The sequence below is a fragment of the Scomber scombrus genome, chromosome 1 (assembly GCF_963691925.1).
Source record: "Scomber scombrus chromosome 1, fScoSco1.1, whole genome shotgun sequence".
Classification (NCBI taxonomy): domain Eukaryota; kingdom Metazoa; phylum Chordata; class Actinopteri; order Scombriformes; family Scombridae; genus Scomber; species Scomber scombrus.
The window spans coordinates 21,099,973-21,116,983 of NC_084970.1; the positions used below are offsets into that span (position 1 = coordinate 21,099,973).

A 17,011-nucleotide genomic window follows, 5' to 3' on the forward strand; every position below is an offset into this window, starting at 1 on the left:
GTGTTTGTATCTGTTAGACTGAAATGCTTTTTTGTTGTTGTTTTGTAAAATATTTTTTCACGCCTTTCTCTGTCTTTTTTTAGGTGCCAGTCTACATCACCCTGTCTTGTCCTATCTGCCTGCCAGGGGAAGAGCCAGCAGCCTCTCCTCAGTGACAGTGAGAACTCTGGGAAACAGAGCAGGTACCTCAGGACTGACGGCAGGTTTCTGGTACGTGCTGGCTGGAACAGCAAGGCCGCTACCCTGTGCATTGGTGCATCTCTCACTGGTGATACTGAATCCCAAGGCCGTCTCACCAAATCCAGGAGCATCAGTTGCCTGGACAACAGGCTCTCCATCTATAAGCCCCCAACTCAAACCAAGGAGAATCAGGAAAGTCACAGTGTTGAGGACCAGAAGGACAACCAAGCGGATCTCTCTCTGGGAGATGGACTTAATGGTAGGCCCCTGAGTTGGAGCACGCTCTCACTAGGACCTCACTCTAGCCAAAGCCACAAGCGCACCCTATCTCTCACCCGCTCAGTAGCAGGTGTTCCTCCCACCACAATCCGCAAAAAGATCTCAGAATGGGAGTGCAGGAGGGTCTCTCTTCCTAGGATGAGCTTGTGTCTGGATAAAAGACCAGGAGGGGAGCGTGTAGGGGGCAGTGAGGGCTGCCCAAGCCTGCTCTCTTCTCCCTGTAGCGAGAAGACGTTTGACTTTAAGGGGGTTCGCAGGATGAGCACTGCGTTCTCAGAATGCTCCTATACAGAGACAGAGGAAGAGGAAGGAGTTTCAGATAAAGATAGCCTGGGTCGCTTCCAGAAAAGGATAGGCAAGACCGAGTCCTCAGGAACGTTTGTACGTTCCCTGTCTGCTCGGAAGGAGACATCAGCAGTCCTCAACAGGATACAAAAGATAGAGCAAGCCCTGAAGGAGAATCCCACCCCACCTCCTCCACGCTATCTGAGTAATTGCTATGCTCCAGACAAGATAAGACAAAAGTCTTTTGTGATAGGTGATGACTTGGACAGTACATGCACCAGCAAGCGCAGCAGCATTTGCTCAGTGGCCACTGAACCAGACCCTGTTTTGGTGTCTGATAAGCTCTCTAAACTCAGACAAAGGTTTAGTGTGAGCTCAACCAGGTCTGAGAGCCCAGAGCCACCCAGCCAACAGACTACTGTGGGCTCTCCAGTCAACCCCTTACCCAAACCCAAACGCACTTTTGAGTACGATGCCAAACGGGATCAGAAGAGCGCGTTGCCATCCAATGGACTACCTCCAGCTTCTGAGTCTCCCCCGCCTCTCCCCTCGACCCCTGCACCCAGCATGACACGCACTGCAAAGTCGGAGGGGAGCACTCCCATCAGAATCCAAGACAGGTGAGACAAGGATCAGTGTATTTATGGTTCTCCACATGCTGATGTAAAAATACTCTATATTATTGAAAGTCTGCTCAAGCATGGAGATCAACTGTGTATCAGTTTGTTTCCTACATTGTCAGAGAATAAAACATTTGTGTCCTTTATCTTGAGCCCCCCCAGATCAAACAACATGTACCAGAGATGAAGCGCCACTGCATAAAAGTGCACTGTACAACCTGCTTCCTGCTAGCAACACCCCTTTGGTGAAACCCACAGTTGTATACACTAAATTTTCTAACATGTCTGATAAACTTCTGCAGAACCTGTGGAGTGTTTGCTTTGTTGGTGTTGCAGTTTAATAAGTTACTTATTAACGTGTCTGGTTGTAGTGTTGGAGCAGTTTAATTTGCTTCTCATGAAGTTGCGTTAGTGTTGAAGCTGTATTATTATTATGCATTTAAGAAGAATAGTGTTTTTTACTTCATTTAAAGAGCATTGTGTGGTTTTATCATGATTGGTTTATCATAAGGTGAATGCCTACTGGCTAGAAAAGGCAAATAATGTTTGTACACACTCATAACAAATCTATATTCAATTTCTTGCTAAAAAAGTTCACAAAGTACACATACTGTAATTGAAGTATTGTCATTTTTCCAACTTCCTTTAAACTGGCAGCAGCAAATATCCAATAGAAACTATCACGTTCCTCTGTTGCGTTCATATTGGCTGAATTTTTGCTGTTGTTGTCTACTCTTATTTTTATTCTTATAGTTCTCAGGATCAGATGTCCTCAGATTTTTTGGCGTGAGGGTGGGGCCTCTCCAGATTTTCCCAATGTAAAATGGGGATGAAAAGCCTTAAATGTTCATCCCTTGGACTGTGTTTAAAATTCCTGTGGTTCAAGCAATTTCAGACCAAGCTTAAAAGCCACAAGCTGTCGATGGAGCGACATGACCGTACTGTAGATCCCTGCTCTGATGTAGTAAAGTTCCTCTGCAGTGCCACAGCATATGCTGTGTGCCTTACAGTGTGCAAAGAGCACTCAGAAATAGTAAGATATCTGCATGTTTACTTGTGACTTGTCAGGAATTTCCCTGTGATTGGAGCACATGTTCCTTGTGGCATTTCTCTGTAACTCCCTTTTCTGTTTTTTATACTTAGTAGCCTCTGATTTGAGGCGTTTTGAGGGATATGTTATTTTTTGTGAATTTGGATTGGATTAAAAGTGTCTTAAGAACCTGTTCAGCTTTTTTCTGTGAGCAGTTGGCCAGTAGAGAGTGTCTTACTGCACTCTTTCTCTCTGCTTATCTGTCAACATCTTGCCCATCTTGCTCTGTTTTGATTTTATTTAATTTTCAGGGAATCATGTGAGTCAGAGGATGCTGCAAGCTTACCATCTTCGTATCCGTCCTCACCTGCGGAGAATGGCACAATAACCACAGAGACACGGAGTCGACCCATTTCCAAAAGCACTTTAGAGGAGAATGCCTATGAGGACATAGTAGGTAAGCACACTGTTACGCTAACTTTGAAAACAGGAGTGGTGTCTGCGTGACCTTTTGGATGCAGTTTGATTCAACTCATATTGGGGAGATGATGTCATATTAGATAATACATTGTTATGAGTAAGACAGTGAAAGTATGTGAGTAAACTGATAGTTACTTATCTGAACTCCTGATGAAGTATTCAAGACTCATTTCAATTCAAACTTTGCAGCAGTGCGAAGTAATGCATTTATCTTGAAATTCTTAGTATTTTTGAAAAGCTTTGTTTTTTATTGCTCTGTACTTACTTACTTTTTGGATATGTAATTATACATTGACTATGAATTGAAAAAATGTTGATAATAGTGAATGTAGTAGTGGCCAGTAGACAGATGTTTTACTGAATGTGATACAGTAGCCCCTGTTTTGCCTGGTTTAATAAGATTGTCAGTGTCGCTCCTCCTCCTGCATCTGCCTCATGCAGAAGTGTGGGTTATAGAAAAAGAGTCCTCATGGTAGTAGTCAGTGAACACTCCTGTGGCCTGAGAATGAGATTAATGGATAACATGTGGCTGTAGAGACTGTATTTTACTGTCGAGATTGTGTGGTTTTCCACCAAATTCACACTGCTGTCCAGCACCATCTGACACATATAGAGAGTATGAGCAATCAGAAACTAAACTTATTTTAGCTATAATCGTGCAGCTTGAGGACAAAACTAATGGTGAAATCTATACTTACCTTGAATTTGGATTAATTTTTTAAAAGATTTTCATCTTCTCACATTGTAACTCTTTTAGAGACAAGTCGTGTGTCTCACTGTAAACAGGATCCACTTAACAGTTCTCTGAGGTAATGTGTGCATGAATTTCTTGACATACTAAACTCAAATTCCTTTCCGCTAACAAATGACCCCAGGACTTCTGCCCAGTCCAATTGCCAGATCTCTTAGTGCATACTTAATGTGGTGGAAATGTGTCAGTGTAATTATAGTTTGGCTTAAACATCATGAATTCTGTGTTTCATGATGAAGCTTGACTTTGAGGTGTGGTCAAATTTTCACACACTGAAATATCTTTCATGATAAATGTTCAGCGATGATCAAATAAGAGTTGAATGTTTTTGATATGCAGGTATTATATTATTTCATGGTATTCCTACAACTAGCCATTCAGATCAGTGCCGTGAACATCAGCAGTTTAGTGAAGCCGAGGATGTGCAGCAGTCTCAGAGAGAGCGTAAGGGCATGACTGATTTTCATATGAATCCCAACAAAGCCCCCATTGTTCCGCCAGCACTGTAGAGTGTAGAGTTCGCAGTTTAGAGAGGCACTTCTGCCAATGTCTGTTTGTTCCTGACAGCGACATTGTTTCCGACTGAGTTTGAAATTGTTCCAGCTATTTCCAGCTATTTCAAAACAGGTTTTCAAACTGAGTCCTAATGGAGTATAACAGTGGTTTCCAACACCACTATGCAGTGGTTTACAGGTCAGATGATCCATTTGAGAAGCAACCACAGCAGACAGAAATGAGCCATGTTTCAGTCCCTCTGTGCCCCTATTTTCCTATTTCATCTGACTCAGATAACCAGAAGTCTCCACTTATTTCCCTCAAACATCTATTGTACCAGAGTTAGCATGAAAATGAGGATGCTCTCTTTGAAAATCTTGTCTTTTGGCACATGTTTATGATGCCTGATGTTGACCTTAAAGTCATTTTTTACCTTTGATACCATGCTACTGCAGTCTATACGGGATTAATGGTGCCTCAATAAGTGATTTCTTTACAGGCTGATGAATCACACCCCATGCACTTGTGAAACTATGATTCAGCTGTCTGTATTATTGAGTCCTAGCCTGTTTCAACCTCACAGTGTTGCGTTACCTTCACTGACGTAGTTTGCCAATTAAACTCTTGTGAATAAATCTGGGAGAAGGTTTGGTACACGTTAGGAGTGATTCACATTCAAATCTAGTTGCACTGGCGCTATTGAGCCTGTAATTTTGTTAGTCTTTGGTGCAAAAGATATGAAAACTACTGTCCATTATTTTACATAGTTTGTATGTGGTCAAAAGCAGACTGTTCTCAGGATGGACACAATGTATAGTTTGCAGTGCTGCCAAATATTTTAACAAAACACTAACCTATTTTTTCATCCCATGCACATTTGTGTTCAGACCATGAATGGGCAGGCAGGGCAACTATACTGTAGCTTGTCTATTTCATAGGGTAAGCTGATACTGACATAGTTGGTATAGTTTGTTCTGTTCCTCACCCTGCCCAGAGAGTCCATTATGTACAAAGAAATGTACAATCACAGTGTGCAGTTGAGGTGTATCCACTCCCCACATATTACGGTGTGTCTGGGAGTGTGTTAGAGAGATCTGGATGCTTGCAATCAGAGAAGTAGATTAGTACCCTCCAGTATATAAGCAGCTATACAGACATATCATTTTCCCAGCAGGCTCTCATTACAGCTCTGCTTCAGTTTAATGGAGTTGCAGCACAACATGGGGTCAGACTAAGCCCTCTTATTCTGGTCCTCAGTTTCAATGATGCGCAGAAAATCACCCCAGTAAGCTAATTTACTTTGTGACACAGCATGTACAGTGCATGTCTTCATGTGAGTGCCTGGGTATGAGTACTTACCTAAAAAAGGTTTAATAATTAACCTCAAAATAAAGAACAGAACAAAGCTGTGCCTTTAGGTTAATGTTAATCATTTTTAACACGCACAGTGATTGTTTGACATCTTGAGTTCATCAGGTTTTCAACTAATATACTCAGGAAGAAGGAACAAAGCTACCAAATAGATTTTGGTTTTTTTCCTTTCTATTGACAGATAACACTGCTTTTCTTTCTGTTAAAAGTTTCTCTCATGCATTTCGACGCCATCTGGCTCTGTTTTTATACTTCAGTGTGGTTTCTTCACTTTCTCACAACCTTTTTCAGACCCTGCCAAAAAGCTATTCTCAGAGCACATGTCTGAATAGACATGGACTGTGGTGTTACACAAGTTTTCTCTTTATTGAAGTTGGCCTTCTGCCAGGTGACATCAGTGAGAGCTGTGCAGAGCTCTGTAATGTGCCTTTTCTTTCCTTTTCTGCTATCATCTATTGACTGAAGTATATCTACAGAGAATACAGTAGCAAAGTCTCTGCTTATTGGGACTTGTTGAGGTGCAGTGTTGAATTTTTCACGTCATTCCTAAAATAGAAATGAGAATTTAGACCCTAGTCAGAGTCTTAAAGCTTATGGCTCTGCTCTATATTTTTCTTATTGTCATGTGCAGAGTCTTGATATTGTGTGTAAATTGTGTGTGTATCCAAAGCTGCATTTATTGTATTCCTCTGGGCTGTAGGCCTCCGTTATTGCTCAAAAGCTATTAAAAGCACGTCTATGACCCTCACGGCTGCACTGGGTGACGTGTTCCTTGGCCCGGAAGAGTTTGGACATAGTAGTTTGTTTAGAAATGCCTCCAAAGACTAATAACAGCAATCATGTTTTCAGTCTCTGGAGAGTAGTTCTGTGTATGCGCGGGAACATGGTTCCGTTTATAGAGATTTGCTAGCTTGTTGTGCTAAATATCCCAACCTCTTGACTTTATGAAGTTATGTAAGTTATTTTCAATGTACAATGTAGTATATATGGATTTGTGTATGGGACATGCTTCAGTACTTCACAAGAAAGAAAAATATGCACAGTACTTTTCAAAAGATTGGACATACTTTCAATATTCAAATTAATAGGAAAATGTGTCCAAATTTTTAAGTGGTACTGTATAACAAAAGCTATTCTAGTCATATTTGTACAAGAAACTTTCACATCCAGAATCGTTGTCTAAGAAGATGAGCCCCCTCTTCCTCACTGGGAGCAGACAGTTTGCATGCCTGGACAGTGACTCACCAGCAGTGTTGCATCCAGCAGTTTCAGCTGGGCCCACTGGGGCCTGTGGGGCCCAGTGAGCCAGTTGGGAGTGACCTTTGACTTACCTTTCATGACTCATCTTCTTTAAGACAAACCATAGGGAGGCACTCCGGTGCCCCTGACACCTTTTATTGCCCTGTTTACCCTTTTTGACCCTACTACTTCTGGTGTCTTCTGTCAAAAACAGCCTCTGGCCTTGGAAAGTTACTGACATTATGTTTGAGCCACATTGAAAATCTATATCATCCCCACAGAGAAGGAGAATCCATACGAAGATGTTGACCTGAAGCGGAGGAGTTTGGGTCGAAAGACTTGTCTTTTGGACAGAAATAGACCTTGGACCACCATGGACAGGAAGCTGAACCTTCCACCTCAGGTAAGTCATAAGCCTGCCGGGATTGACAGCTCTGACATATTTTCCTTTTGTAAACAGAGCTCATATTTTTTTCTGGGGGAGAGTGAATCCCCTCACTGGATGTCAGTGCTGAATACCCTGGAAAAGATCCTTCTAAAGAATCTCACACCTCGTTTGTGGTGCTGCAGGAAACAGTTTGACCTGGTGATGTTTCACAGACAGGTCCAGCTGCAGATTTATCTCTCACAAAGCACTTATTTCCCTTAAAAATAGGATTTTATTTTTACATCATTAAAAAAAGTAAAATATTTTGAATTAATGGACTGGGATGAGTGTCAGGTGAAATGTACTAAACCCTCTATCTTCTGTTTTCTGTGACTAGTTGCCTTCCAAACCCAGTAGCCAGTCCCTTCGCCTCTCTGGTCCCAGCGACAGGACGAGCCACCGGTTGTCGCAGTTATCCAAACGCCACAGCCATGATGAAATGCTGCTTCTTCCTCAGCGGAGTGTATCAGCTTCAACTTGTGGCCTGCTGGACGATAGCCTCTGTGGCACAAGTGATACCCTGGCCTCACACAGGCACTGGAGGATCCCCAAGGTACACATGGCTACATCCTACACAAACACCTACGCTAACTCCTTGCAGAGCTCTGTCTCCATCCTCTTTGGCTTCTCAGACCAGCTCAAGTTTCTTTAGTATCCCAGTCAGAGTTAGAGCAGCTCTGGATCAGTTATGCTGCCTTCATTTAGACAATAGGTATTTATAAAACAGTGCTTCAATTCATGTAATCACTGCTTGAGTCTAAGCCCTTGTGGTACCATTTCTCAAGAACTCATTTTAGAGTTCTGTTTTTCCGCAACACTTAAAGCACATGTACAGTGTTTTAAAGTGTTACGTTTGGCCATGTACACCATATATTTCCTTTATACTTAGAATCAAAAGAAACAAAACTTTCGAAGATTTCCCACAGAGAATCTCTTCTTTCCTCTGTTTACTGCAGCTGGTCCAGAGGATCAACTCCATTTACTGCACTAAACGTGGGAAGAAGAGGCTTAAGAAGCTGTCCATGTCCAATGTTGAGACTGCATCTTTGAGAGGTAAGGACTCCCTTTTTTCCCTTTATCCACCAAACAGATAAGTGTGTAAATATTTGCATCTCAGCCACCCACATAGAGTTCTAGCTATGTTCCTTCTTGTGACATAAACACATGTTTGTGGAATTGCCCTTTGACCCGTAAAAAAATCTTCTTGTCTGTCTCATGTCTGCCTCCAGATGACAACAGCGAGAGTGAGAGTGACTCTGACGACAGGTTCAAAGGTGAGTGACCACAGAGTCCATTTCCATGGGTGAGGTGCTGGACTTCTGTTTGTTCTCACGTTTTTCTCTGAGCTGCTTTCTTCTGTATTTGTGGAGCAGCTTCTCATGGCAGTTATGGTTTTAACAGATTTAATTTCTTGACTGTCTGAAGATGAATTTCATGTGAGTCTAAGGTTGCATTTCAATGTGAATGAATGCTTCCCTCCCTCCTCAGCTCACACCCAGAGGTTGTTGAAACTGCAGTCCATCCTTCGACGGGCCCCCAGCTACCGCACACTGGAGCTGCAGCTCATTGAGTGGCAGGAAAGAGAACTCTTTGAGTATTTTGTGGTTGTTTCCCTGAAAAAGAAACCCAGCAAAAACTCGTACTCCCCAGAGGTCACCTATCAGTTCCCCAAGGTAAAGGCATGACAATTATAACTAAAACCTGCTGTTGAACCTTTTACATCTGGCATAACATATATCCTCAGTGACTGGATTTATTTTTACATGAAGCAAAATCCCAAAAGTCAGTGTGCCAGTGCCCCTAAAATGCTTCATAGTATGTGATTTAGCTCAGGAATGACAAAATACTGCCTGGACAAACCACTGCAGACACTATTTCAAAGCTTACCAAAATTCCTTGAGTTAACATTTTGTTTTTGTCTGTGAGATTTGATGTCATTTTGAATGTCAGGCTGGAGGGTCAACATGTTGTAAATTGAGGAAAAAACTATTTTAAATGGTTTTAATAATAATATTAATATAAGCTGTAAAATGTTGCATATGGATCACAGCAGAGATTACGTGTTGATCACCCCTTGTTTGTAGTGCACAAGAATACTTGTGCACAATACAAACAAAACAGGGACCCATTCTTAAAAAACATTGCTCCTGAGCACTGCTAGTGGTCAGAAACTGCACATCACATCTTAAAGATTTATAACACAGAGCCAAGGGAGTCTTGGGATCCTGTTTCAAACACCAGGATCCATTTTTGTAGCAGTTATTCAAAACTATATTTTAAAGATGTTAAGATTTGGCTCTGCAGAAGTGACTCTTGGGAGAAGTACATCTCTGCCAGCCAGAGGAAGCATACACTTAATTGTTAAATTGATGAGAATCAGATGGGGCAAAGGTTTCAGTTTGTATGGGAGAAATGTTAGTCAGGTCATGCACTGGTCACTCTGAGATCTATGGGGATTTAAAAAAAAAAGGAGGTTTCTGAATGACAGTGAGCAAACTGAAACTCCTCTCCTCTCCTGTCCTCTCCTCTCCTGTCCTCTCCTCTCCTCTCCTCTCCTCTCCTCTCCTCTCCTCTCCTCTCCTCTCCTCTCCTCTCCTCTCCTCTCCTCTCCTCTCCTCTCCTCTCACAGCTAGAGAGGCCCACCAAGCAGATAAGGGAGGCCGAACAGAGGCTCAAAGCAATTCCTCAGTTTTGTTTCCCTGATGCAAAAGACTGGAGTCCTGTGTCTGAATACTCCAGGTATGACTGAGAATCCCCCCCTCGTCCAGGGTCAAATTCATTGTAATGAACTGATCTGTTGTCTTGTTATTGTTACGACATATATGTTTGTGTAAATGAAGGTTTAGAGGAAATGAACTATCTTTGAAAACAGAAACAACTATTGTCTGAGCAGACCATTGTGAAGCTACTGTATGTCATGAATAATTATTTTATGTACAGCTTATCAGTGTGATTATCTTGAAAATATCTCCACTCTGTCATTGCTGTTATATAGAATACAATGTTTATCCATGTAGTACAGCAGCTGACAGGAGCTCTGTACCTGCCTACCTTACTATGAGCGTTTCTATTGACCTTTGCTGCAGTGAGACCTTCTCCTTTATGTTGACCGGTGAGGACGGCAGCCGGAGGTTTGGGTACTGCCGACGCCTGCTGGTAAGTCACCATTCAGCTCCTGGTCATCTGCTCCCTTTTCACACCCTGCTGAGGCCTGTTTGTTGTGACAGACCATTTCACTCGAACATGGTCTTCCTGTGTGTTGCGTGAGAGTCCATTGTGGCAGCAGGAAAGAAAAATCTATAAAGACAACAATAACAAGTCATGACTACATTGGTGTGAAACATGTTGGCGCACAAAAAAGACCCACACACTTATGATTACAGCAGCAAATCTGCATGAGCATACAGGGATTTATAAACCTTTTACTGTTCAGTTTTACCCAGGAAATAAATACACAAGAAGTGCAGTATTAAATATGTAAATCTAACATAACACATTTAGTTTGAATGTGATATAATCATAAATTGATCTTATAAAGACATTTACTTGTGATCTTAATATAGTTAATACCACAAAAAAATCAGTAATAGAAAGTATATAATAATATAATAATTTAAGCTGAAACCCAGTTAAAATGGACTCATTCAATTTAACAAGAGCTTCTCAGGAAAGGCAAGACAAAGAAAAGCCATGAAAAATCTTAACTTTGTCATTGTGGAGCATTTCTTCTATATAATGAGGCTGCAGAGCACTTTGAAGTTTTTTGTTGAGCTTCCCGTTTAGCTTGCGGGCAATGAGCATGACTATGTGGGATTCTGTGAATGTGGTGGTGATTTTGTTTGCCGTTTGGTATTTCTGAGTGTGTTTACAGTACTGCAGTGTGTATGCTCTCTGAGGTTTACTGGGAGTGTCTTTACCACTGTGCATGTGCTGGGTAACATTGTGTATATGTGTTGGGTAACAGCCGGACATCTTTTGAATTCTTTGACCAGGCTAACCTGTGTTTCTCTCATGCTTGATCGCCTCTGAAATTCATCTTGATAGAAGCAGAGTTTAATGAAGGTAGAGAAAGAGGTGAGCCTCTCTCCTCCAGTAACTTTGTTTCCTCCCCGCTGTCTGTCCAGCAGTTGGCAGTAACCAAGCATTCCTGAGGACTTGAATCAAGCTCCACATAGTTGATTTAATCATCCATTTGGAAAAGCGGAGGAGAAACAAGAGGAGAAAATTGTATACCTAATATGGACAAGTGGTTTGGCGTTTCTTGAGTGCTTGTGTTCATTTGTGTCCGTGTGTTTGAGTGTCTGTGTCTGTGCCCCGATGTCTCGAAGCACATAATGGCCTATGAGTGTACATAGCAAGGTAGATATGATCAGCAGAAGCAGATAAATCACCTGTGTTTAGGAAGTTGGTATCCGCATCAAAGACTTCCACCTCAGATGACTAGATTTTAGACTTCAGCTACAGTATTTAAGTAACTTATCTGCATATTATCTGCTGATTCTTTATGTATCGCACATCTTTTGATGAGAAAAGAGCGCTTTTCTGTGTTTGTAGACAGCTCTCAGGATGTCTGTGAATATGGTTTAACACATAAAACCACTGTCTCCTTATTAAGTCTGTCATCGACTCTGTCCAATGAGTTTCTGTTGCTTTCTCTTTCAGCCGAGTGGGAAAGGACCTCGCCTGCCAGAGGTGTACTGTGTCATCAGCAGACTGGGCTGTTTTGACTTGTTTTCCACGGTGAGCTCAGTCTTGCCCATTCATATCTACATACATACAAACACGCAGCCACAGTGAGCTAGCTGTTTGTGTTGTGTAGCTGTGTTAACCTGTCTCGTAGCTGAAGTAAATGACATTCAGCAGACCTTCTGCTGAATGCCTGCTCATTGGTAAACCTTATTTCAGTCTATTTTTTTCACTTTCTGATACCCCAGAGTAATTGTTTCCTTCACTTTTGTCTCAGTGGTGCTAACAAAGAGCAGAGCAGCCAGTGTGTTTGACTTTTTCCGCCTTATCTGGTGACTTCAAAATTCAAAGTGAGAGAGTCCAGACTGGTGAAACAGAGTAGCTGCTATATGATGTAAAAATAAAATAGCATGGTATGTTTCAAACATGTGATGTCTCCAGTGTTTAATAATGGGGTCCTTGTGAAGCCCTTTAAGTCTGTAAGTGAAGTGTGATCAAAAGTCTGAAATTTTCTTTGCAAGTTAAAGCAAAATAGTTGTGTCATGTACTGTAGGTTAAGTAACCATATACTGTAGCTATAGATGCTTTTTATCATTTATCATTTAATTTGTGAATGAAATGTGTACTTGTACTATGGTTTGTCTGGTTTTGCATCATGTGATATTTCAACAGTGAATATCTGAAATGTCTCCAGTTATGTAATGGTACAGCAACACACCTGTGACACAAAGAAGACTTTAGAGTGCTTTGCTGGTAAATGATAGAGGATGGAAGTGTTTGATTTCAGAGGCAGTTGTGTGTGAGACAGACAGAGAGATGGACAGAGGTGATATCATATGACCTTGACAACAAGTGATTCTCCAATCAACTTTCCAGGCAGGAGGCAGCTTGGACCAAAACAGACAGACAGGCACACTAGGTGGAATTTTCCAATCACACAGACATGGAAAGAAATTAATTTGCTATTTTTGAAAACAGAAAAAGAATACCTAGCTCCAGGCAATTTCTAATGATAGATAGATAGATAGATAGATAGATAGATAGATAGATAGATAGATAGATAGATAGATAGATAGATAGATAGACAGACAGACAGACAGACAGACAGACAGACCAATTCATAAGAACACATTTCCAATGAGACTTGTGTGTTGTTGATGTCACTTAAAATATGTTGAGGAAATCATGCTTTTTTTCTCTCAATGTTTAGATCCTGGATGAGGTGGAGAGGCGGCGAGGCATCTCAGCAGCCCTGGTCTACCCCTTCATGAGGAGTTTAATGGAGTCACCCTTCCCTGCACCAGGGAAGATCATCAAAGTAAAGACCTTTCTGCCTGGTGCAGGAAATGAGGTCAGAACTGCTGATAGAGCAGAACACAGCTCTTTTTTCTGTCATGACTTTTATTGTACCATCTACATGGTCTTGGTGGCTCGATCTGATAGTATATTTCATTAAAGCTTCCTTTATTTACTCAAATTGTTTTCACAGTCCAATTCCAGTTCTTTGTGCTTGTTCAGGTCATCGAGCTGAGGCGGCCCACCGACTCCAGACTGGAGCATGTGGACTTTGAAAGTCTGTTCAGTTGCCTCGGTGTACGGCAGGTGATACGTGTCTTTGCCTCGCTGCTGCTGGAGCGTAGAGTTATCTTTGTGGCTGATAAACTCAGGTGAGGCTCTATCATCACTATCATCATCTGCAAAATATCGTCATTTCAGTTAAACAAAAGCATGTAATTTTCTCCGTTGCCCCTCTATGATTTTTGAGAGTGGCCACTCTGTTACTGTTGTTTGAACCTTTGTACATATTTTTAATAATTTGTTCAAAACAAATAGATTATTTCAGAATCGATAATTTCTGGAATTTTAAACAAAATAATACAGTCTGAGAAACAAATAGAGTTAAAAAATATTTAAATGAATTCATGTGAGCCATAATAGGTTTCAGCCCTCCTGAAAGCCTCATCATGGATGAATAGATGGATAAATATCACTCATGGGTCACGGTGAAACTCCATTACACAGTAATGTAACAGTATATAGAATACATCTTGCATTTTTAGGTTACTGTGTCCCCAATTTTCTAATGGTTGTCCCATGCGTAGAGATGCTTGATTATTGTATACTAGAATGAGAAGGTCAGACCACAGGTTATTTAGTCAGTCAGTCAGTCAGTCAGTCAGTCAGTCAGTCAGTCAGTCAGTCAGTCAGGCCAGAACTAAAGTGGGTCACAGAAATGAGGAGAAAAGGGTGGGGCTGATAAGATGTGAAGGGTCTCCAAGGGCACAGTGTCCCAATCTGTCCTCTTGTTACAGAATAGAGAGGGGTACTTTTGGAGCGTTGGAGGCGAGGGTGGAGTGGGAGGAGATTTGAGTAGAGAAGTAATCTCTCCATGTATCAGAGCCCAGTTTAAACAAACATCAGTGGGGGCAGTGACTGTGAGGGGAAGGAATGCACTTCCTGTGTGCGCGACTCTGCCCTCTGATCTGTGGCTCGACTGTCACCGTTTGACTTATGATGCCACGTTCACTCCCTGTGTATGAGCGGCGGCACTCTCTGTGTCCCTTGAGAAAATCGGTCTTAGATGCTCATTACCAGAGGTGATAACATCAAGGAGTCACTGGGTGGGAATCATGAACTAACTCATGCTACAATACTAATAGAATATATTGTCAAAGACAGTGATGCGTCACTTGTATACATCTTTCAAGACAGTCATTTATCACAATCTTGGTGCTAGTTTCACAAAATGTTGTAGAACAAAGCCCACAGTGTCTTAGCTTGTTTTTAACATAAACAGTGCCACCATACAAATTTTAAATGGTCATAAATTTGCACAAAGTTAAATGACTATGAAGCAGAACACCAGTTAAAATACTTGCAGTGAAAGTACATATATTACAGTTTCAAACCGCAAATTAAGTTACAGAAAACTAAAATAACTACAAAAAAGCAAATTGCAAATACAAATTCTATAATTTTAACTGGCAGTCACTGTCCTTGATTGATGCCATTTACTTCATGATGTGCTCAAATGTGTGTGTGTGTGTGCGTGTGTGTGTGTGTGTGTGTGTGGGTGTGGGTGTATGTATTTAAATGTGTAAGTGTGGATGCGTACATGCAGAGCTCCTGTGTTTTGGTTTCTTTTGAAAACAGTGACAGGGCCTCACTGTAGCATTAATGACTTCTATGATAAAAGGGCTTCTCCCACTGGGGCTCTTGTACATAATCCATTCCCAAAATACCTTGGCAGTAGAACGTGATGTATGTTTCTTTCCCTTGAAATGTATATCCAATACAAGCAGGAACTGAGAGGAAACACCATGTTAGGAAATGGTTCTCTGTGGAGTTTTCTATCCTCTGTTTCCTGAGCGTGTTGCGTTCACTTACCTGTTCTAATATTACACGGAAACCTTTGTTTTTTTATCAAAGGAGGTTGCTGCTTTTACATGAAAGTCTGCAAAGACAATTTCTTTTTAAGTGATCATTCACCGTCCGCTGCCTGTAATAACACGTTGGATGCATAATCAGATAAATTTACCGTTAGCTATGTCACTCTGTAATTGCTTAATTCAATTGCCCGGCAAATGCTGAGTGAGTTTTGTCAGTGCTGCAGACTTATGTAAACAGTCTCTGTCAGTCCTCAGGCAAGAGTTGAAGACTGTTACCAAATTATATGTGCATGTCTGGATTTATCTCTTGGCATGGTGATGAAATGCTCCCACAGTAAAAAAAAAAAAAAGAAGAAAAAAAAGACTGCATATTGGATCTTAATGACTTTCCCTCATGTGACTCTATTGTTCTGTAGTTCTCTAACCTTTTTCTGTCACACCCCCTTCGGAGGACAAAAAAAGCAATCATACCCTCTCAAGTATAAATCCAATACATTTTAGTTTTTTTAATCAACCATTAAGAAAAATGTTTTGCAAAGGAAAGATGGATGAACTATTACACCTCAAAGCACCTTTAACCTTTTAGCACCTTGTTAATGTTTGCACTGCTTTCTTGTTCTTTCTGGCATTTCTTATGCATTTGTATTTGTTTTTTACTTTAATACTACTTATAATAGTGCTCATTGCCTTGTACCTGATCAGCTACTTGAGATTTTGTACCATGGCTCTGGAATCACTGTCTTCTAACACATGATTCTTTTGCCTCATGTGTAAGTGGCTTTCGATAAAAGTGTCTGCCAAATGACAAAATGTAAATCTTAAATGTATTAGACATAAAAGAGACAAATCTTCAACTTGATAATGAAGTTGAGAGCAAGATAGGCTTTGTCATATTTAGGCTTCAACTGATGTGTTTACTCAATGAGCATCAACTCTTTTATTCCTGCAATAGTCAGTGCACATGGTTGGTTATAGTTACTTAATGAATCATATGATTTTAACTGTATGTTCTCCACATGTCACAGTGCTGCCCCTCTCCAGTTTGAGAACCACAGGTTAAGATGTTTCAGTCTTCCCTGCATTATAATAACACACAATCAAATAACATTTGTTACAGTAAGTTTGTGTCTCACAGATTGATTTGGGTAGCTAAGAAGAAGAGTGAGGAATAAAATGAAACCTGAGAAGTCTTTGCTTGAGAGGAGAAGAGAAGGGAAGAGTGAAAAGGAAAGGAGGGGACTGTAGAGGTAAACTAAACAATGGCTCTGAAAGCTTTTCTCCTGGCCATGTTGAATTAATCATGCTCACTTTTCTGTGGTACAGGCAGCTGCTTGGGTTTCTGCATAGACACTCTCTGGTTTCTCTTTAATGCTGTTCATTTTGGTTTTCATATGTGCCAAAAGCAAACTCAAAACTGGTTGTTGAGGAGCCCCCTGGTAGCCAAATGGTACAGTGCATGCCACATTATCACAATGTCCATGGTTTGACTCTGGCTTGGGACCCCTGTTGCATGTCACCCCCCCCCCCCCCCCCCCCCCCGCCCCCCTCCTTCTCCATTATTAGCTCTCTATTAAAAAAGACAAAAACATGCCTTAAAAAAACAAATGGTCATTAAACTGGATGATAAATAGTTTGTTTTGCAGCTGCAGTATTATGATAAATGGTGAAGGCAGGTAGAGTTATAGTCACTGCTGCTGGCATTTTTCTAATCAAGTTTACTTCATTTAGTCCGTTAGTTATTCTCAGACACTTTCTGTAACATGCTCTGCAGTGCTGGCA

The 17,011-nt window shown here is 41.2% G+C and overlaps 1 protein-coding gene across 3 annotated transcripts in view; it reads left to right on the forward strand.

Moving 5' to 3' along the window:
* The window catches only part of dennd2b (DENN domain containing 2B), a 45,659-nt gene that overhangs the window by 19,848 nt on the left and 8,800 nt on the right, over window positions 1-17,011 (forward strand). For all 3 annotated transcript variants that reach the window (XM_062423153.1, XM_062423137.1, XM_062423146.1), the window contains exons 3-14: window positions 84-1,364; window positions 2,706-2,851; window positions 7,012-7,133; window positions 7,495-7,710; window positions 8,114-8,210; window positions 8,387-8,431; window positions 8,646-8,830; window positions 9,787-9,896; window positions 10,244-10,313; window positions 11,820-11,897; window positions 13,054-13,194; window positions 13,362-13,510. In XM_062423153.1, coding sequence (XP_062279137.1) covers window positions 84-1,364; window positions 2,706-2,851; window positions 7,012-7,133; window positions 7,495-7,710; window positions 8,114-8,210; window positions 8,387-8,431; window positions 8,646-8,830; window positions 9,787-9,896; window positions 10,244-10,313; window positions 11,820-11,897; window positions 13,054-13,194; window positions 13,362-13,510 — 2,640 coding nt within the window. The remainder of the gene's footprint in view (window positions 1-83; window positions 1,365-2,705; window positions 2,852-7,011; window positions 7,134-7,494; window positions 7,711-8,113; window positions 8,211-8,386; window positions 8,432-8,645; window positions 8,831-9,786; window positions 9,897-10,243; window positions 10,314-11,819; window positions 11,898-13,053; window positions 13,195-13,361; window positions 13,511-17,011) is intronic.